The sequence below is a fragment of the Dermacentor variabilis genome, chromosome 7 (genome assembly GCF_050947875.1).
Source record: "Dermacentor variabilis isolate Ectoservices chromosome 7, ASM5094787v1, whole genome shotgun sequence".
NCBI classification, from domain to species: domain Eukaryota; kingdom Metazoa; phylum Arthropoda; class Arachnida; order Ixodida; family Ixodidae; genus Dermacentor; species Dermacentor variabilis.
The window spans coordinates 54364478-54386833 of NC_134574.1; the positions used below are offsets into that span (position 1 = coordinate 54364478).

At 43.1% G+C, this 22356-nt stretch overlaps 1 protein-coding gene across 3 annotated transcripts in view; it reads right to left on the bottom strand.

Annotated features, from left to right (window-relative positions):
• Window positions 1–22020, bottom strand: part of LOC142587446 (AB hydrolase superfamily protein YfhM-like) — a 33856-nt gene extending 11836 nt beyond the window's left edge. For 2 of the 3 annotated variants that reach the window (XM_075698469.1, XM_075698471.1), the window contains exons 1-5: window positions 21998–22020; window positions 18960–19046; window positions 7534–7759; window positions 2876–3015; window positions 660–772 (exon numbers count right to left, since the gene is read on the bottom strand). In XM_075698469.1, coding sequence (XP_075554584.1) covers window positions 660–772; window positions 2876–3015; window positions 7534–7759; window positions 18960–19046; window positions 21998–22005 — 574 coding nt within the window. In that variant the 5' untranslated portion in view covers window positions 22006–22020. Of the gene's footprint in view, window positions 1–659; window positions 773–2843; window positions 3016–7533; window positions 7760–18959; window positions 19047–21997 lie in introns of all 3 variants that reach the window. The other variant, XM_075698470.1, reaches the window with a different exon arrangement.
• Between the last annotated feature and the right edge of the window lie 336 nt (window positions 22021–22356).

Here is a 22356-nt window from a genome sequence, read left to right on the forward strand (position 1 = left end):
CGGGTCTTTGAAGAAACTAGAATCAAGCTGTAAATATAGACAGGTACACCTTAGATAAATATGAACATTGGTACATTGCTCGTAGTCATCTAGAGTCGCTGAGCCAGTTTTTGGAGTACTCTTCATTTGTTATTTGGTTGAGTATAGGTATGCAAAATTTTACATATTCGATCCATTAAATGTCATGAGTCGTATTGAAAAGTGGAAGGGTGCGCTCAGATACACCGAATTAAGTGTTTCCATTACGTTGTGTTTAACGTGGTTACGTTTTTTCGGAGACCGAAGAAAGCCCACGATGTATGAAAAAAGAGGCTCTTCAAGACTTTCTCAAAATACTTATTAAATTTATAACGAGCTGGAAGACAACGAGGCCATGAGAAGCTGAGTCAATTATTACATTAGTGAGCTGGTAACTTGCACTTAACAGGTAGGAGCTTACAGTTTTGACACAACGAATAACCGCAAATCACAGCTGTCCCTCAATACACCTAGAACCATAAGTTCATATAAATTTTCGTTACTATTCTTTTTTTATCCAAAGCTAATCACAAGTTCAAATCTTTCTTTACTGCCCTCCAAGCAGGCATATGAATTAGTTTAAATTCACGAGCGTCGTCTTCAGTAGTGTTCATACAAACATGCACAAAGCTATTACTTACTTATTTTGTTGAGTAGCTCCTTTACATCCTCAATGAGATTTACCATAAGGTACTGCGCGCTGTCCATTGGCCGTGTAGTGTTACCATAGCCACGCAGATCTGGCGCCACAACGCTGTGAATATAATTTCAGAACAGGCGGGGAGGGTGAGAACTTTCGGCTTCATTTGCGGCTGTGTACAGAGGGAATTTCTGTTTGTGAATTGAATCTCAGAGTTAATTCAGCACTCTGCCTTTAGTTTGTAGTATCTGATATGAAACGCATCCGTTTTTTCTCTGCAACCGATAAAAAACAAGTCACACTTTCGCCCGAAAGCGGAAGCATTGATTACAATAGCAAATTATTGGACAGCTATGCACAGTAAGGTTAATAGTTTTATCAGCTGTAAAACTACTGTAAACATTCACTCACTAACTAAATAGGAATCAGGATGTCATGCGCGCACGGGCAAATATGAACACATCTCAGTCGATGACCGCGGACACTAGCTGTCAGAACGCTGGCGTGAGGAAAAGCGGCAGCAGCGGTGATTGAATTCCCCTTCCTGCAGTCTCTCGCTTCAATGCCAACTACGCGCACGACGACTCGGCGCACACGAAGCCATCAGCTATTTCAGGTCGGTTAGCCTTGGAATTCATTGTAGGTTACCTCCGAGATAGGACCCATGCGGCTGCAATCAACCGTGCCCTGCGCGCCCACGCCCGGAGTACAAGCGGAGACTCGCGCTACCCTATCCATACCTCACCTCCCTTCCTCACTCTGGGCGCGCGCTACCTTTGCTAGTTGGTTAGTTTATTTAAACGCGGCCCCACTGTGCTCTGCACCCCCCCCCCCCTTTACGCGCACGAAAATTAGGCGTGCAAACTCGCCGCCTTCCGGCCTTCCGCGTACGAGTGGACGCCGCCGCGCCAAGCGACCATATATGGACCTTGTGGGAAACGTGGTGGCGACACCGTGTCCATATAATTACGGACAGGAAAAACTTGAAGGTAGTTTAACCTTGGCCCTTAGGAGTGGAACGCGACAGCGTTCATAGGTACATGTCTCTAACACATTTAATTAAGTTAAAGACAACAACACGCTCACTCTGTCCCCCTAGTGTCCATACCTAGCGTCCGCGGCCACTAAGGCAGGCCTTAAACGGCAGCTGAAAGAAGGGTTTGTGTTTGAGTTTCAGGGCAATAAAATTATGTTTTCTCGCACACTAAAATTACAATCCGAAGCTATCATGTCTGTAGGTTGTGTGTAAGTCCTAATTTACAAGTTTTCAGACGCATTTTGCTTTCCGAAATTCAATTAGTTGAGTAACGCCTCTGCGCCACGTGGACGGCTTGCGTCGTTCGGGATAATTTTTCTATAACGGACAACGCCGATGACAACACATTTTTGGCGGCACAGGCTCCTTAAGGCTAACGCGGTAAAAGTTAACTTTTGTGTACCGTAGACAGAAATATATGTGGGCAGTCATCAGTAAGAGTGAACAAAAGGCACGCTGTGGTCCAAGCGACGTTTGCGCTTCTCAAGTTATCGTGTTTGTCTCACAATAATACTATACATACTAGATATGTTGAGTCAACCGTGTGATGGCAGTGGCGGGAAACGTTATGCGTCGCTGAAGGCTTTAAACAAAGTCTTCAAAGAAGCTGTTCTCCTTTGACATTTGTTTTGAGTAGCTGGTACAAGACATTCATGTGGTTCAGATGGATATATACATTTCTGCAAGCATGGGTGTTTAGCCAAGTGGCAACAACACTTTGCTTCTCAGCGTGGGGCAGTAGGTTCGAAACTCCCGACCTTTTCTTTCCTTTCGAAGTTATTTCCTTTTATGCTATAATTTCTTTATGGCGATTCATCTTGCGTGACGCACGCCCCGGTTTCCTCATTGAATAGGCATTAAAGCGGTTACGCATTTAAACATGCGCGCACACCCTGGCAAATCAGCAGCGATGATTTACTGGCGCGTGGGAAGTGGGACACGAACACACACACATGGTGTGTTCGTGTCGCGGCGATTAGCTGTGGAATGCAAGATAGCTTCATTTCCGTTACATTGTCAGCTGTGTTCTTAAAATGCCACTAGATTGTAGATAATTATAACTCGTCGCTTCAGTCTAAATAAGTCAGCTGACAAGTTCCGCACAGGAACAGCTGTTCATACGTTTTCCTGAGAAATGTTATATCTCACCATGATCGTGAGCTTGCCACTGGCGTACATACCAGAAATCTTCACCGAGAACTGGTATCTGCCTGTTCCAGATGTACCAAAAGTCAAGAAATCCGTGCAGGAGAACCAGAAGAGGACGATTCTCACTAGCTTCTTCATGACAGCCTTTGGTTACATAATGCATAGTAATATTCTGAAAAGCAAACGCTCAGTGATGAACACAAGCAAAACAAATGATTCTTTGAACATAAATTACAAGTTATTCTTGAAAAACTCGACAGAGACGCTTAAAGGGACTGACAGCCAATTTTTATGTTACCCATTTTTCAGGGCAATGGAAAGTTTATCGGTCAAAGTGCCGTTAACGCGGCAAACGCTGTCGAACAGTATCAGAATTGTTCTGTGTGCAGCGAGGATGTAGTCGTTCACTGGAAGCATGCTGAAAACTGTGTGTGATAGGTGAGCGCGGTAGCGATTATACGCCAGCATTAGTGGGAGGCGTACGACAAGTGTGGCCGTAGCTGTAACAAAGTATGATTTTGTTTATCAAGTCGATTTTCCTGCGATTCATCTTTTCTGAATCGCTCAACTTTTTATGCGATAATATGCGTTTTCGCTGTTTTCTATTCGACTGCTTCGGTATTTAACCACTCAAAACGAAACCAATCGGATTGAAAACTAAATGGCGCCTTTACACGTGATGCACAGTTCGGTGTGTTGCCGTAGCCACGCCTGCGTTTTGGTTTCCGAAGCATAGAATAAAGCGCAAGTGTCTAATAATATAGCAACTGCAATTTTAAGCAATAAATATGCTAAACTTAATAACATTCGAAATACTAATATTTCACCGCCAGGTATCGCCGCTTACTGGTTTTTGAGACTTTCTTGCCAATTTAAAATTATAATTTCTCCTTAAACCGTAAACAGCGTGCTGCATTCTATCACTGTAAATCATGGCAATTTCATTTCCATCAAGGTCTCACAACATATTCTGGCGAGTTGTATGCCTTTTTAATATTGCTTAGGTGTGGGCATGCGAGAGAATTGTAGCCCCTTTGGTTAAATGTTTTAACAGCAGAGCTGTCTAAGCCTTTAGTTCCGCCGTGGAGCATTACCAGAAAAGTCGTCAGCACAGCTGTGCGCCGCCTCGCGTTGCCTAGCAACCACCTGCGAGACCACTGAGCCACCTAACCTCCTCGCACCCCACGCTATTAGGGCAGTGTCGTGACGTCACAGGCAAGTAAAAGCTCGGAACAGCCGGCGCGGCGATACTCCTCTCACTTCCTCTACTCCTAGCGTAAGTGCCGCTGCCCTGGGAAGACCGAAGAAAGTACGGACGCCAGAAAAAGAAGCGGCTTATCAGGAAGAGCGCCGTACTGCCAAGCGAGAAGCGATGCATAGCCGCCGAGCTGATCCGGAACACAGCACCGAAGCTGCGGCTCAGAAGAGACGACGTCTAGTCGAGGACTTCGAGTTTCAGTTCAGGCAACGCGAGAGTCGGTGCCTGAACGCTCGACGTTGCCGAGAAAGCCATCGCGGCCTGCGACTGCTCACAGATTCCAGCGTGAAGCCCGCCGAGACAACTTACCAAAACCCGGCAGAACCTCACTAAACCTACAAACAACTTATTCAAGCCACGTAATATAGCTAGGTGATCAGAAGGTCCGCTGTTGACTCTAGTTTTCCACCACTGGTGCAAGCTGCGCACGTTCTTTCTCCGCGCGTTCCTTAATCGCGTATGCTCTCAACTGCGTCCTAAGGGTCCTAACTGCGCCTCAGTAAGGCCAAATCATAACGCGCCAAGCGTCTCAATGCGCTGGTTGCGCGCAAGAAGTTCGTAACTTCAAGGACCGCTCAATGTCGCTCAATGGGACATTAATGCTTTTAGAGCGAAACTCTTAGCCGCCGTTTTCCTGCTGCTAGCGTCGGCGTCATCGAGCGAACGACAGCAGGGGATGAAATCGGTAAAGGAGGGTATAGCGAGAGCGCGTGAAGTAAAGCGCAGTGCAGCGATGATGGGTAAGACACGGCGCCAGAATAGCGCGCGCTGTCTGGGAGGTATGTCTGCGGCGCTGCTGTCAATCGCGCCCACGCGACACCCGCGCTCTACGTCTCGCGGTATTACAATTATCGAGGCAGTTGGGCCACACTTTGCTCCGTTTGCAACGTGCCGCAACAAGCAGATTGTCCGCGCCAGCCAATATATCGCGAAATGAAAACACGTTTAGCGCTGCGTTCAAATTTCGCATTAGGGAGTATCGTAATCGTCGGTGAATTTTTTTAAAATTTTATATACTCATGAGGTGACGCCACCTCCTCCACATTGGCTGCGCCGTGACGTCTGCAATGACGCATACACTAGGCATACCTATAGTCAACGACAACTGTGTAGCCGCTGTGACGTCAGGGAAGCGCGCTCGTCTCGCGTGCACCCTGGAAGTACGGGTTCGTTTTTCCCCCAGAGGCGAAACTTACCAAACTTTCTTTTCAATTCTATTAATTTACTGTGCTTGCAGCAACCTCCTTGATAAATTGGACGTCAATCCTAGCACCTTGTCACGTGTTTTTACTTTTTGCGCCGTTGGCCATTTGCGGTGCCAACCATGGGGCACATGATGTCTTCGCATTAATACATTTAGAATAAGTTTTACAATTAGAGCAGCAAGTGATACTCGGTCCTTAAATACATCTACTGATGGTCAGGTATATTAGCAATAACTATAGACTCATTTATTCTGAGAACAATTGGTGGTTCAGACATTCTTGTAGATTGATGGAATGATTTTGCAAAGTTGAGTAAGGTGGGCTAGGGATAATCTCTCGGGGAAAGGGGAGGAGTTATGTGCGCCTCCACTCACACCCCGGCCCCCGCTTTTCGGGACACGCCAGTGCATTCAGATCCACGGACGCATGCTTATTACGAACATACGCCTGTGAGGACAAAATTTGGCAGCCGCTAAATGTATAGACTTGGGTCACTTCTCAATGGTGTTCAAAGAAGTTTCACCTTCTGAATAACAGCACAAAATAGACAGGACATGCCTCTATGGCTTGTGTTCATTGCATGCTCTCTCAGCCCGTGTGTGTAAATGCTCAAGTACAAATTATTAATGCAGATTTCTCATAAAATCAAGAGCTCTGCGAACCTATATGGAAAGTGGTTTGGAAGAATTGCGCCATGCATTCAAACTAGGAAGATGCAGAGTTTTCTGGCTAAAAGAAACCGTGTCAATATAATCAAAACCCTCCATTACCTGGTTACTGATGCATATCTCGAAATTATTTTCACGCTGTGTATTATAGCCGCCTGTATAATATCGAGTGACTGGAAGATAAGGAAAAGGTTTAACGGTTGAAAAGTGGCTACTGAAATCATGCATAAAGTTAACGCCAAATATCACGGACGCGTATGGTGTGTGAGCTTCTCGAGCACATTATCTATTCTGCGATTACATATTGTATCAAACCAAATTTTTTTTGCCTGTCTAACACCACATCATCATGTTTTGTACGTATTCCGCCTTAATATGGCTATCGGCTTAGAGGGAATAACATAAAATTATCCTTCAACATAGACTAATTTCATCATCATCGCCAATTCACCCATCTAAGTCGGTTTCAAGAACTGCTGTACTGCAAGCTTGTACAAATACGTAGAACGCTTCATTTGCTACCCAGTCCTACTTCACGCCGTCTGTTCAATACTCTCAGCGTACAGAGTATGGAAGGCTCAGGAAAAGCTTTAGTATATAACTTTGCTGAAACGTATTGCCAAGTGGGATATAAGAACGTCGGCAGATACACTTAAGACTGCTTACGTGTGGGAATGCGCAAGAATTATACCGCTTCTGGACCTCGGAACGCCATGAATGCGCTCATGGTATACATTCATGGCGTGGCGCCACCTCCTCTCCTTTGGCTGCGCCGTCACGTGGCCAATGACGCACGCACTAGGCACACCTTTAGTTAGCTAGAACAGCGAATCCACCCTGGCGTCGGGGAAGCGTGCGCGTCTCGCACCCAGGAGGGCCGAGGTTTGATTCCCCGCCCAGACCGAGATTAACAAAATTTAATTTCCAGTCATTAATTTCCTTTGTTCACAAAAACTAGCCTGAAACTTTTCATGTCAGTCCGAGCATTTTTTGACGTCCTTATTTTTCGTGCCATCGGCTATTTTCAGTACCATCTTCGAGCCACGCCGATCACGATGGATTTTCACTCAAGGGGCCATATAATTCTTTCGCATACATATTGACCATACAGTAAAAGAACGTCACTTTTTTTCTCATTTCAGTCTTCCTGTAAGGGGTATATCATCCACACTTTGCGACCTTTTTTGCCTCGTTTTGTTGAATTTAGCTGCTTTTCCTTTGCTTTATGTTTTCTTTTCTTCTTTTCTTCTTGGGGGGGGGGGGGGAGGGCAGGTGTTTGTATTACAATGGGATGCTGCAGCTGTATTCGGACAAATATATTTTCGAGTTACTCTTTCATTATGTTGCATCTTTTGTATGCTCCCTCTGTGTACTTCTAAACCCCTGTTTAGCTTTAAACCCTTTAAAGCTCAAAAATTATGATGATGTTAATTTCAATTCAATACCATAATGAGACATGTCTGTAACATACATTATGCAGATTGCTGTTTGGAATTGGGAGCGACACTCCGCACTTGCTAAGAGTCCGCAGTGTGACTGTGAAAAGCGGGTTTACATACCGTGAGTTTTGCGTATTCGTGTCGTCCAAAGGAGTCGCTGTAGAATTCGTCCGGCACTGACCGATTGCGGGGTTTCAAAACATTTTCTCCGTACAGGGCGATCTGAACTTTGACATAGGCTTGCATCCATATCCACATGCTTGCACCGATAGCCACGAATAGTAGTTTGCCAATAATCGGATTTACCATCCTGGTGAACATTCGCCGACGTTTCCGTAAACTAATCCTGTTAGAAAAGTAAATGTCACAGTCTTTTTCTCTATCACTAATAACCGCAGCAATGAAAAGATCAAGGCATTAGGGGGAGAAGAGAGAGGCAATAAAATTACGTTGTGGGGCTTTACGTGCCCCACCGTGATATGCTTAAGAGGCGCGATGTGGTGACTGATCCCTGGTAAATTTTGACCCCATCAAATACTTAAACGTGCACGTAAATCTATGTGCACGAGCGTCTTTTTCGTCGGCCACCATAGGGATGTGGCTGGTGTGGCAGTAATCGAACCCTCGGCCTCGAGGTCGGAAGCGCTATACGTCGTAACCACTGAGCTGCAGCTGTGGGTAAACTAAGCCACACAGTTTTTCTTTGGTGGCACTCCACCCAAAACTATGCGGTAGACAAAAAGAGATTATTCACCGGCAGACATAGATCGGCAACGCTGTGGCATTTGCACGATCACGTATCCAGCCCAGTTGTTCGCGAAACGGGTAGAAGTAATTTGTAATCACTATTGTTCAGATTCTGTGATGCTAAGCACCGAAAACAAAGACGTCATATTCATCATCACCATCAGCCTATTTTATATCCACTGCAGGATGAAGGCCTCTCTCTGCGATCTCCAATCACCCCTGTCCTACACCAACCGATTCCAACTAGCGGCTGAGAATTTCTTAATTTCATCACCCCAGCTAGTCTTCTGCCATCCTCGACTGCGCTTTCCTTCTCATGGCGCTCGTTCTGCAACCCTAATGGTCCACTGGTTATCCAACCTACGCATTACATGACCTACCCAGCTCCGTTTCTTTCTCCTAATGTCAACAAGAATATCGGCTATCCTTGATTGCTGCCTGATCCACACCGCTCTCTTCCTGTCTCTTAACATTACGACTAAGATACTTCGTTGCATCACTCTTTGCGCAGTCCTTAACTTTCTTTCGAGGTTCTTTGACTGTCATTCTCGAAGATTCTCCCCAATACGTTAATACGGGTACAATGTATTGATTGTACACCTGTCTTTTCAATGGTACTGGTAAGCTTCCAGTCAGGATCTGACAATGGCTGCCGAATGCGCTCTAACCCATTTTTATCCTTCTGTAAATTTCCTGCTCATTATCAGGGTCCCCTGTGAGTAATTGACCTAGGTAAACATACTTATTCACAGACTCTAGAGGCCGACTGGCGATTCTGAAGTGTTCTTTTACCCATCTATTGATCATTATCTTTGTCTTCTGCATATTAAGGTTCAACCCCACTATTATACTCTCTCTGTTAAGGCCCTCAATCATTTGTTGTAACTCGTGCCCAGAGTTGCTGAACAGGACAATGTCAACTGCAAATCGAAGATTGCTGAAATATTCGCCGTTGATTGTTACGCGTAAGCCTTCCCAGTTTAATATCTTGAATACTTCTAGCAAGCATGCGGTGAATAGCACTCGTGCGATTATGTCTCCTTGTCTTACCCCTTTCTTTATAGGTATCTTACTACTTGTAAAGAACTATGGTAGCTGTGGAATCTCTGTAGATACTTTCGAAGATATTTACGTAAGCCTCCTGTACTCCTTGATTACGTAATGCCTCTATGACTGCTGGTATCTCTACTGAATCAAAGGCATATTCGTGATCTATGAAAGCCATATAGAGAGGCCGAGTGTATTATGTGGATTTCTCGATTCCCTAATTAACTAAATGTATGTGATTCATTGTAGAGTATCCAATCCTGAAACCTGTCTGTTCCCTTGGTTGACTAAAGTCCATTGTTGCCCTTATTCTATTGGAGGTTATCTTGGTGAATATTTTATGTAGTTATAGAAGTAAGGTAATGGGGCCTATAAATTTTCAATTCTTTAACGTCTCCTGTTTTGTGGAATAGTATATAATATTGCCATTAATCCAGTTCTCTAGGACCCTTGCAGTCGATAGACAGTTCGTATAAAGGGCCGCCAGTTTTGCAAGCATTATGTCTCCTCCATCTTTGCATCCGGTATTCCCTCTTTTCTTGCCGCTTTCCCCCGTTAGATGTCTTGGAAGGCCCTTCTAACTTCATCGCTAGTTACGGAAGGAGGCTCTGTAACCTGTTCATTACTACTGCGAATGGAGGTATTGTGGCTGCTTCGGGTACTTACAGGTCAGTATAGAATTTTTCCATTGCTTTTACTATATCTTCGAGATTGCTAATGATATTACCCTGCTTATCTTTCAATGCATGCTTCTTGGTTTGTCCTACGCCAAGTCGCCTTCTTACTGATTTCATGTTGCGCCATTCTTTTGCTTCTTCCTCTATCTTCCTGACGTTTAAATTTCAAACATCTCTTATTTTCTTCTTGTTGATCAGTTTTGACAGTTTGGCGAATTCTATCTAATCTCTTGAGTTGGACACTTTCATTCTTTGTCATTTCTTTAATAGGTTCTTTCTTACTTGCGAAAGCTTACCTACTAGTAGGTTTGATACCTTACCTCCCACTTCAGCTGCTGCTTCTGAAACAAGCCTAGTTACGGTTTCATTCATTGCTCTCTATGTCATCTTCATCTCTCTGTTCTAGCCTTAATAGGTCTGCTTTTACCTTTACTACGTCTGGGTCGGCATGTTTCTTCTTTATCAATTTTACTCTTTCTCTCTTCAAATAGAAGTGAATCCTAGCCCTCCCTAACCTATAGTCACTGCGCTTTATCCTACCTTGCACTTCTACATCGTGAATATTGCTTGGATCGCCACAAAGTATGAAATCAATTTCATTTGTTTCACAATTAGGGCTTTTCCAGGCCCACGTTTTGCTCCAACGCTTTCTGAAGAAGCTGTTCATTACTCGCAGCTTTTCCTTTCCGCGAATTTCGCCAACATCTCTCCTAGAGTGCTCCTAGAATCAACGTCGTCGTTGCCAATTGCTTGTTCACCAGCTTACTTTTTCCCTAGTATTGCATTGAAGTCGCCCAAGACAACAGTATACTGAGCTTGCTCTTTTCGCGTCGCTAATTCAACGTCTTCATAAAACTGTTCTATTTCTTCATCGTCGTGACTGCAGGTTGGAGCTTAGGTTTATACTGCATTAATCTATACCTCCTATTCAGCTTTATTACGATACTGCTACCCTCTCCCTATTGCTGTAGAATTCGTCAGTATTGCCCGCTACGTCCTTAAGGATTAAGAATCCTACTCCGAAGTCCTTCTTATTTGGTAATCCTCTATAGCAGAGGACGTGGCCATTTTTCTGCATTGTATAAGCCTCACCAGCTCTTTTCACTTTACTAAGGCCTATAATATCCCAAACATTGCCTGATAGTTTCTCAAAGAGTCCTGCTAGGCACCTTCAGTCGATGGACTTTGGGTGGTAAATGTGGCAACGGTCAGTTTCCATTGGCGGCCTGTCTGTGTCCAGAGATTTTTCTAGTGCGTTAATAAAATAATTAATTATACAGACGAGTATTGGTAATTTTATTCCCTCGTGAGTAAAACAAAAAAGCAGAAAAGTCGGGAACATGGCACAGGCACCCCACAATGTTCACTGAAGAGAAGCATGGACCGTTTCGCATATACACAGTCCCGCATTTCATTTCAGTTTCATTAAGTAGCGGTACGTACCCAGTGCCGCATTCATAGTAACCGATGCGTGCAGCAATCAAGCGGCACATATGTGCACACTGTCGCATGTTCAGCGTCTAAACTTCGACTAATGGTTGGTTTTCAGCCCTGTTCCTTCAACACTGCTAGCAACCCGATCCTCTAACCATTTGACTATGGGCAGCATAGCGACCATTAGTCCGTCAGGTGCTCTAAAAATGCTAACAGATTAAAAATAAAAGATAAATAATTCTGTTTTAATACTGCGTCGTAGTGATTAAGTCACCCAGAACTAGTTAGTACAAAAGAGATATCATTATATCGAATAGATTTGCAACAACAGTGCCTAGGAATCGAGCGGCCTTGCCACACTCAAATATATTCCTCCTTCTACATGATGATACCGCCTGCAGCTTTTCAAATCAGGTCAGAGAGCTGCAGAATCAGTCATCGCAGAACGAGTTTCCTTTCTTTCACACCAATTTCTGATACTCTTTAGGACCAGCGGTTTTCTACTCTTTGTATTGCCTATCTTTCTTAATTAATTTCACGCACTGAATCTGAACCAGGATGCCTGCTGCACCTATTGCTCTACAGGCCATACAAGTGTCTTCTGGCCTCTTGAGGTTACAGTTGTCTATTTCTAGGTCAACGCTCATCTTCCTGCAATTATATTCTTTACTTTATTAGAGATCCTCCTTGCTTCGGCAGCAGAGGTTATCACTGGCTGTGCGCAATTCATGTTAGGTATTTCGCTAAGCTGTCCAGCACGACTTACACGTGCTCGCAAGACGGGATCCAAGAAATGTCTTAGGCGTTTTAGGTGGTCGTTTCGGACCGCTGTAGAGAAACTTATCTTATTCGGGTGGTCGGAAAATGGTGCTCCAACTACATTCGGTAGCTTCTTTCATACTGCTGAAAAATGACATAGCGTTCCCCGAAATGCTCCCACCGATGATGATAAAGCAATTGCCAAAACCGGTCAGCTTGGGGTCACATAAGCGCAATGCAGCTAACGTCAGCGCACTTTTGGCCACGCGGTGAGGCAATTTTGCGGTTTCGTGATTGAGCTTTAGCTTCGTGCTGCTGTGCTTTGAGTGCGTCGCATTGATGATGGCGAATCAGTAACTTCTGCCTGTGATAACGACACCTCCAGTTCTTTTTTCGAGTTGAAAGACAGCCTCCGACAGCAGCGCCATCATAGTACAGAAAGCTTACTGTGCTTGGGTAGAACTTCCTTGTAAGCGTCGGCCACTATAGCCAGCGCTTTTTTAAAGCACAATTATTTACCTGGCTTTCACGTTTGTCGAGCACGTATCCTATGCGACGGCGTTCAATCGAACGTCATCGGAAGTTCCCTCTCTGCCATCACCTGCTTCCCTTTCACTAATCTGAAAAATGACATGTCGTGCGAGTGTCGCGTGGATTATCCAACGTGGAGGACAGGATTGACGACCAGAATTTGCGGCTATTAATTTCTACATATTATCAGGCTCCCCTGTAAATAGTTGACGTTGATTTACCTGCAGCGGCACCGATGTCGAAGGAGATGAAGAGAACGCCGGCTGGCTAGGGACAGGACTTTGCGTAGGAAGCGAAGTGGGCGCGTGGCTCGGATCATGCGTGGCCGGCGCGAGTGCCCGGGAGATTCATCCGCTGAGGAGTGACCGTCAGCTAGGGCCTGCTACTCAAGAAAATATGCTCCTCTTTATTGTGTCTCATCATCAACGCTGACTTTGCATGCCACCAACGTAATCTCCGGAGTTTTAATAGGTCATCTGTCCATGACCCACTATTCTTCCCGCGCCAGGATGTCAAACGTGGCAATCTACTCAACGTTATTCATAGTCAAATCCGCATTGCGCCTTTCTCGATTCAATCCTGATTCATCTACAGTGCTGCTGTACAGCACACTGCGCTGTAGATATATTTTCCGTTATCCCTTAAGCAAATTCGCATGAGTTCAATGTCGTGCATATTTTTTGCAAGCACAGAGTGAATAAATAACACAACATAAATCCCATCTCTTTGTCCGACGGTCATCTTAACTGTTAGTTTCTAGGTTTTCTTATAAAGAATTATGCCAGTAACTGATTTAGTTTCATCCGCGGCGGCAACATTTTGGCATTTGCTCTGCGGTGGTGGTGGCGAGCGGCATCGCAGAAAGTGTAACCAAGTTCTTGGATACTTGCAGTTGCGGCTATCCTTCCCTGGAAACATCGCCCACGTGGAACTGGCACTGACAGAGGAATCCTTCCAAGATTGCATGCAGCGGTGACGTCATCGAGCTACTTTAAAAGAACAAGGCTCCCCTGACATCGGTGCATTTTCTCTGCGGTGGTGATAGCGAGCGGCATCGCAGAAAGTGTAACCAAGTTCTTCGCTATATACTTGCAGGTTTGTGCTGGTGCAAACTGTACATTTTAGTAGAAGTCTTGCTTGCTCCCTGCCACCACCACTGCTGCTTCTAATGTTACTTTGATGCACTTTTTTTTTATTAGAAATGCCTCTGTCGGTACTTTGGTAGTCTGCAATGACACCCTTCGAGAATCAGGCTTGTACCCTATGGGCACAGAATCCGGCTTTAGTTACAACCTCGGCGCATGTTCAGGCGTGACTAAGACCGCGTTTAAGGCACAAGGTGACCCGACGAAGAATAATTGGAAATGTCAGACGCGTGTTGTTTAAGCAGCCCGAATTGCCGCTGACGTGCGAGAAGAGAAACACGAACAAGCTTCAGGAGTTGAACGGATGCTGTCTGAAATTAACAATCAATTGATGCAACTACCTCTCATTATGAATAAAGTTGAAGAACTCATGCTGCTGAAGCACACAGTTGATAAATTAGAGCAAACTGTGCAGCATTTCTCGGATGTGTGCGATCAAGTGCAGGCTACAATGAAAACACATTCTTCAGAGAGAGCTGCTTTGAAAAAAAAAGGTCGACGAAGCTGAGGCAGAAGCTTCTGCCGTAAATGCTTCATTTTTTCTAACAGATAACAAGCTATCTTTCATTTAAATGCTAGGAGTCTGAACAATAAATATGTAGAAACTGAGACGTATGTGGAATCTCTAGGACATAAATTCTAAGTTCTTGCTTTTACCGAGACGTGGTTCACAAGCGTAGATGATTTTGATGGTTATAAATGTGGAGATGTTTATCGTAAACACCGCCGTGGTGGAGGTACATCACTTTATTTGAAAAACGATCTGTCCTACGAGCTTCTGTCCGAATTTTCGTGCGTTACTGATTCCTATGAATGTGTTGCTGTAAATTGTTGTAAATATCTAATTGCATCAGTGTACCATCCCCTTTCAGGTGATCATGATGATTTCATTCAATACATTACCAAAATATTGGAATATACCTGTGATCAGAGTCTCCCGGTTGTTTTAGTTAGCGATATGAATATTAACTTATTATTACCTACTGCACCCACTCAAGAATTCATTGACGTGCGACATTCCTATAACTTCAATTAATACAATTTGTTCGCCACTCAGAATAACGCCAGATTCTGAATCATTAATTGATATATGCATAACGAACCCCGATCCAAATGATGTTTTGGGGGGAATTCTCACCTCTGATTTAAGCGATCATTTGCCAGTATTTTGTTTTTGCTACGACATGAAAATAAAAGAAGGCGTTTTCGATATCAGCTTTCTTTCTGTCACCACTTTAACGATGACAATATGAGTGCTTTTCGCTCAATGATAGAGAATACAGACTGGTCTAAATTGTATAGTGAAAATGATCCGAATATTTCGTATGATACGTTTATTCAGATAATAAAGTCATGTTATGATGATGCTTTCTCATTAGAACAAATAAGGACCTTCAAGAAAGCTAGGAAGCCTTGGGTAACTGTAGAGACGTGTAAAAGAATGCTGAAACGTGACAACTTATTTGATGCATTTATTCGGTACAGGGATCTTGCTATATAAAGTGAATACAAGAAAATAGGAAACAAGTTGACTTCAGACCTCAAGAAAGCTAGAAACAGGTATTATAAACATGTGTTTTCTACGGTATCAAACAATCCAAATAAATTATGGAATGCAATTCGCAGGTTAAAAGGAACCCAGTATAACACGAACCAGAATACTCTAAGGTTTGATGACGCCGAATGCAGTGATACTTCCTTGGCCAATAAATTCAATGATAATTTTTACTTGATGGTGGGTCATCCCACTCTAGTGGTTCACTACCGTCATCTGAAAAATTTCTAAACTACGAGACCTCCAATTCTATCTTTTTGTCACCTTGAACCGAAATGGAAGTGTTTTCCTTTCTCAAGGCTTTGAAAAAGGATACTACATCAGAGACTGATGACATAAAAGCAGCACCAATTATATCTGTTGCAGACGATGTCTCACCTCCATTATGCCATATCTGTAACGGTGCTTTCGCGAATGGCATTTTTCCCGATTCTGTGAAAATTGCCAAAGTGATTGCATTGCATAAGGGAGGCTCTGTCGCTGATGTAAATAATGACAGACCGATATTCATACTACCTATTTTCTCAAGAGTGCTGCAACGACTCCTAAGTTCTGACTAACTAAATTCCTAGATAAGAACCACGCCCCTGTGGACCAACAGTTTCGCTTCTGTGAACACAGATCTACTGAAATAGCACTTGCTAAGATCAAAGAAAAATTGCTCAGTAACCTTGAGAACAAACTATACACAGTCCGTCTTTTCCTGGATATTAGAAAAGCTGTCGACTCCATTGAACACACCATCCTATTTAATAAACACTCATACTACGGAGTTCGAGGAGTGGCTCTAAAACTGATTCAAAATTACTTCACTACCAGACAGCAATACACGTGTTATAATGGGTGTCATTCACAAAAGAAAGAAATTGCACTCGGTGTCCCTCAAGGGTCAATTTTGGGTCCACTATTCTTTACTCTATACGTAAACGATATTGTAAACATGCCGCTTACTCCAGATATAGTCTTGTATGCTGACGACAGAAGTTTGTTTTTCTCAGGTGACAGTCTACGTGTGCTAGAAATTACAACTAATAATTGATTAGATCAACTTTTTGTTTGGTTATCAGCAAACCAGCTACAGTTAAACATCACTAAAACTAAGTATGTGGTTTTTGAGCCTAGAAATAGGCCTGATGACTCTACTTTTTGTGTAAAGTTCAACAGTTGTGTAATCGAACGGACTTCATCTTTTAAATTTTTAGGCGTACTTTCTGATGAGAACCTGAGTTCTACACCTCGTGTAACGAACATTCATTGTATTATTTGTAGGTCAATAGGTATTTTGTTTAAGATTAGATACCTTGTTCCTACTTGGTTGAAACGCCGTCTGCATTATGTTTTAATTCAATACCAGCTTAGTTATTGCCTGTTGGTATGGGGGACTACATTCCAATCAAACTTGGGTCGACTGATATGTCTCCAAAAACAAGCGGTTCGCTGTGTTGAAAACCTTGTACCCCGTGATCACACGGCACCTTTTTTCTTGAAACATGGACTTTTAAAAATAAATCAACTACGCGAACTTAAGTGCGCTATATACATACGAGGCGAACTCGAGAAAACTTCACTCATTTTTTATCAATATTACTTCTCAAGTTACACCCAATACAATTTTAGGCATGCCCATATTAGAATTCCATTTTGCAGGACCAACTACGGTGGAAAACAAGTAGCATACTTAGTCCCATCCTTCGTAAATGCACATCCTAACACGATCACTATTGCTCAAAACTTCAGATCAATAAACTGCTTTAAAAGCGCTATGAAAAAATATTTCCTTTCCCTTTCTGATTGACATTGGGCTAATTGGTTTCTTGTGTGTTTTATTTATAATTATTTTAAGTCGGTTTCATGTTATGCTTGTATACATACAAAACTTTTTTTCGTATTCATATTACTCTGTTGGACCTAAACTGTTTTGACTTAGAAAGTTGTACGATGATTCTTGTATTTAATGCACGTATTTTTGTAATGCATGCTATGTATGTGTAATCCAAGCTATTGATATGTGTGTATACCCTATTTTATGACAGGCTACCTTACCGTTGAGCAATGTATAGGTGACAGGGCCTTAGTCAGGCAGAGAATGTTCTGCCTTTAGCCTTGCCATCCAAGACCTTCGCTGTCTCTAAATCAACGCTGAATAAATAAATAAATTGTGGCGGAATGCCAAAACGTTTCTGTGCCGTGCATTTGTTGGGCGTTAAATAACTAAAGGTGGCCAAAATTATTTAGGAGTAACCACCACGGCGTGTGTTATGATCGGATGGCACGTAAAACACCAGGCGGTAATACACAATTCTAATAGTTATTCTATCTGTAAATTGCTGCGGACATTGCGCTGAGATGTTTATGCATGCTTTTTTATTGTTCTTGACTACCCAACATCTACCAGTGGATTTCTGGTCATGACAGCGCGGACCGCGCGGCCGTATCGGCACACAACGGTGTCCACTGTATACGAAAAGCGCTGTCGAGAACAGGTGTAAACACAAGGCTTCGCTCCCTGTGTTCATTACAGTAATCTCAAAAGTAGTTGATAAAGTTCCCGTGTTGAACATATCCAGTTCAGTATCAGTGGCTGCCTGCCCGGATCTAAAAAGTGCTAAGCCGACCTTGCTGAGCATAAGCTCTGGTGATCGCCTTAATCAAGTTATTTGCACACGCTGGCGTCCCATCCTTGGTTTATTTACCATATTTATGAGGAAGCTACAATCCACTATGGCGAGGAATGCAAAATTGTCTTTCTGGCCACACACTGTCGTCTTAGCATTCTAGTACTCCTTCCTAATGTATTCGCAGTATTGTCCAGCTTGCTTTCCGCAACTCTTCTGTCTGGCGGAATCGATTACTTATTGAAAAACTAGTAAATGCCACAGACAAGGAAAGCACCTTCTACATTCGGTGCTTTTCTAATGTGGCAATGTATATCACAACCAGTAGCATATGGAGAAGGTCAAATTGTCTTATCTACTGCAGGATAAAATCTATTGTAAAACATTTTATTTTACCACGTGTTTATTTTGGCAGCTTTCGCGATTGAAAAAAGGTCGCAAATTTTATGGCTACGCGATAGCTTTAAGGGAGAAATATGAGCATAATTTGGAAAATGAACAATTTATTTTCCCGACCTATCACGCATTCGATTTATTTGGCTATATATGCTTTCGCTATGCGAAAAGCAGGACTTTGCAATAGCAATAAGATTGCGCGCGAAGTCATGCCAAAGAACTTTGTACAGGCATTCCTCGAGCGACAAATGATGCATGATAAGTCAAGAGCGAAGAGCACGTGTGAGTGAAGTGCCACCTGCAAAGCTCAAGTTTCGAAAAGGAAGAAATGGTAAAAAAGGAAGCGTGCAGTCTTTTCGCGGCGCCAATTAGCAAAGCGGCGTATCGTGAAGTTTACCAACAGTGAATATGCTAAAGTGCCTCATTAGCCGCGAAATTATGGTGTTTCGCAATATTATGAAGGTGTAGGCTTATACATTCAAATACTAAGTAAGAGAAGATGCACATTACAAAGATTTCAAAGAACCTTTTTACATTTGCGTAAAAAGATGTTCATCTCTGTTTCCCATAAGTCCTGTATAATGTCTATGAGTTGTGTTTTTCTTAGGATTGCCAACATTCTCAAACTATTTCCACTTACGTTATCTTTAACAGCCGTCTCATATACGGTGATGGAGTGGTCGACAACGCTTCAATCATATTGATAACATCAATTGGGAAACTGATGCTGAAAAGATAAAGCACCACAGTAGCAATATTAACTTAGTGAAATACAGACTGCAGACACAAGGAAAGTGGACAAAGACAAGCGCTATTCTTTATCCACCTTTCTCGTGTCTGTGGTTTTTATTCTAATAAGTTGCTAGCTCAATTATGAGACACTAACTAGCCCAGCAATCAACTCTTCTAGGCCACAGAAACAGTTTGGACACACTGGTAATACATAAGAATGTTAAAAAGCGTGAACTGGACACGGAAGAAAAAGTCGCAGTTTGGCCCGAAAAACAAAGCATTCATTACGATAGCAAATTAGTAGACAGCTATGCGAAGTAAGGGCAGTAGTTTTCTAGATTATATCGAATTGTGAGCATTCCCTTACTAACTAAATTGACAAGCATGGTATCACGCTCGCACAACCAAACGTGAAGACATCTCACTCGATGACCGCGCACATTCGCTGTGAAAACGCTGGAGTGAGGAAGCGCGGCAGCAGCAGCGAGCGAATCGGCCTTTGTGCTGCATCTCGTTTCAATGCAAGCTAAGCGGCGAGAACACAGCGCACGCGAAGCTATAAGCACTCGGCGCGCTCCGCCCCCACCGCAGACCGCATTCAGTATAGTGCAAGGGTGGCCGCGCCATGCGCAGCAGCCGCCGGAGTAGAACGCACCCCCCTCCCTCCTCTCCTTCCATGCCTTGCGCGTGACGTAAGATGGCGCGCTTTCTCCTGGCTTTCCTCCCTTGCGTGCGCAAGATTGAGGCACCATTGTCGGCTCACCCTCGCGTGCTTTTATTCGCCCATACAGCATACGGCGTGCGGCGACGATTTCGTCGCCTTTGCAATTTATACAGCACATAACGACAACGGCGAAGACGACGGCAGAAATGCGCCAGAAGTGTCCATATATAATTTCTCTCGTAATAAACTATACCTATCTGTACCTGTATAAGTGACTTGTTCGTCCCTGTCCAGTTCGCGCTTTTCAACGTTCTCAAAGAAAAGAGAGAGTGTTTGACATAGTTACAGTATGTCAAACTCTACTGCAATCGTCATCTTTACGCTCCTAAATGCATATTTTTATTTTAGAGCAATGATAATATCAGTACATAACATGTACTTCAGGATCAAGTGAATGAGCGCATGTTGTCACGAATTGCTATGAATTGCCAATAAATGTGTCAAATGCTCATACCTTAAAATCAAGACTCTCCAGATTGCAATACAGCAAAGACAAGGCTGTAGAGTGATGCTGTGCATATTTTCTTGTCAGTACCAATTTAACCAAGTAAATAAATATGGTCTTTGTTAGCAGTCATCCATGCAAAGTTGTCCAAGCACATAAACAAGTTACTCATTGGCTGCAAGCACTATAATAATGGCAAAAACAACTCTGTCGATACCGTGCCTTCACCAAAAGGTTGTTTGTAGAGTACTATAATAATAATAATAATAATAATAATAATAATAATAATAATAATAATAATAATAATAATAATAATAATACCTTTATTTATAAAACAAGTCGTACAAATTCCCAAGATATTATGAAAAAAATTGCTACAAACTCAACTTGACTGGTCCTAATAACCAGAAGGTCCAAAAGGCAGCAGACAGCAAGGAGCAAGAAAAAAAAAGAGGAAAAAGAAAGGAAAGAGGAACAACGAAAATGAAGAAAGGAAAGAGGGTAATAGCATGTAGTACACAGATCTCACTTAAACAATTTGCTTCGCACATGAAACAGCTCGGGAAAAACAAACCTATATATATATAGATACACAAAACTCTTAAAAAGAAGTAGATTAGGTACATGGTCAAACCAAATTATTGGGGCAATATAAATTATACAGTTCTCTGCCAGAACAATTAGGTAAATCGACGGACGCAAATCTGAGAGTATTCAGCAAAGTGGGGAGAGTGTAACAAGTCATTTGGTTACCATAGGTTGAACGCACATGCAGCACATGCCAGTATTCCGGGGAGCTGGTGTTATAACATGGGATGTTGTTTTAGTCTAGCCAGAGATGAAACAAGGCTTAAGTTCTGTTTGGTTTCTTTTAGGTATCCAAGAGCAAGGCGGTAGTTAAACATATCACTGACTTTAATTACGCGAAGTTTTTTTTAAATAGGGGCTCGGATGGGGAGTCAAAGGGCATATCAATACTTACGCGAACAATTTTCATTTGTATTGCAAGCAAACGGTTAATATTTGTAACAGATGTGGTGCACCAAATAAGACAGCAATAATGAAGGTGGCTCCCAAACTAAGACCAAATAGGTACACCATGACGGATGGGGTCAATCATTTTGTTTGCACAGTTGTCATCGCGAAGCCTTGTATTGCCCGAGCTGTGAAATTACTGAATAGGAATGCGTTGAATAAATAATGTTAATAAAGAGTTCAATAATTTATATTATTAGGAACTATTTTATTCAGTTAAAGAAAAGGCGCCTGCGTGTGCATTATCACCGCTGCCCGGGCCATACGGGCGTCTCGTCGTTTATACCAAGCCTGCGTTGCAAGTTCTATGATTGACATTCGATAGCAGCGCTGTAGGCCACCTTCGGCTTTTACCGTGCTGTAGGAAAACCATCGGTGAATTCCGCTGAACTACTAAGCTGTAACATTATCGTGCCAGCTGTGAAACCTGGGGCGCTATGACGTAAAGGTATACCAAATTTTGCTATTCCAATTCTGCAGTCAGGCCTCCACATTTGGTCAGAAAATTTTCGGACCACCCGCACGTCGCCTGTTTATCACGCAACTTCATAATATTTGCGATAGCTCCCCATCTGATATTACATGTGCACAATGATTAGGCATAAATAGACCGAACAAAATGAAAATAATATTTCTTAGTCGAAGCCTTTTCGCCATTAGCCCTCTGCAATTGATCAAAAGGTTTTGCGCTGCGCCCACTTCGCCTGTCTGCACGCGGCGTCAGAAGACCGCGAAAACTCACCGCGTCATTAGGATGTGTAGGCGTAAAAGAGTATGCCGAACAAAACGGATTTTTTTCTCTTCCGAAATGAGTAGCAGATGTCTGCCCGCCGATCGCTCAGGCACTGGCTGCTCGCACCTGCCAAAGAGTATGGATTTATTGGCGTATAATAAAGCTCTTTGCGTGACAGTTTAACGTTATCAAGCCCTTCCGGCACGTATAAAACATTGCTCTGCCAACTCTTCATTGGTGATAATCCTTTTAAGCGGCATTCTTAAGCTTCCGTTGAACGCTGCCGTGATTTTCGACCAGCCACAGCAATGTAGTTAGAGGAAGCGGACTAATCACAGACCCTGGCACCAATACTCATCGAGCACTGA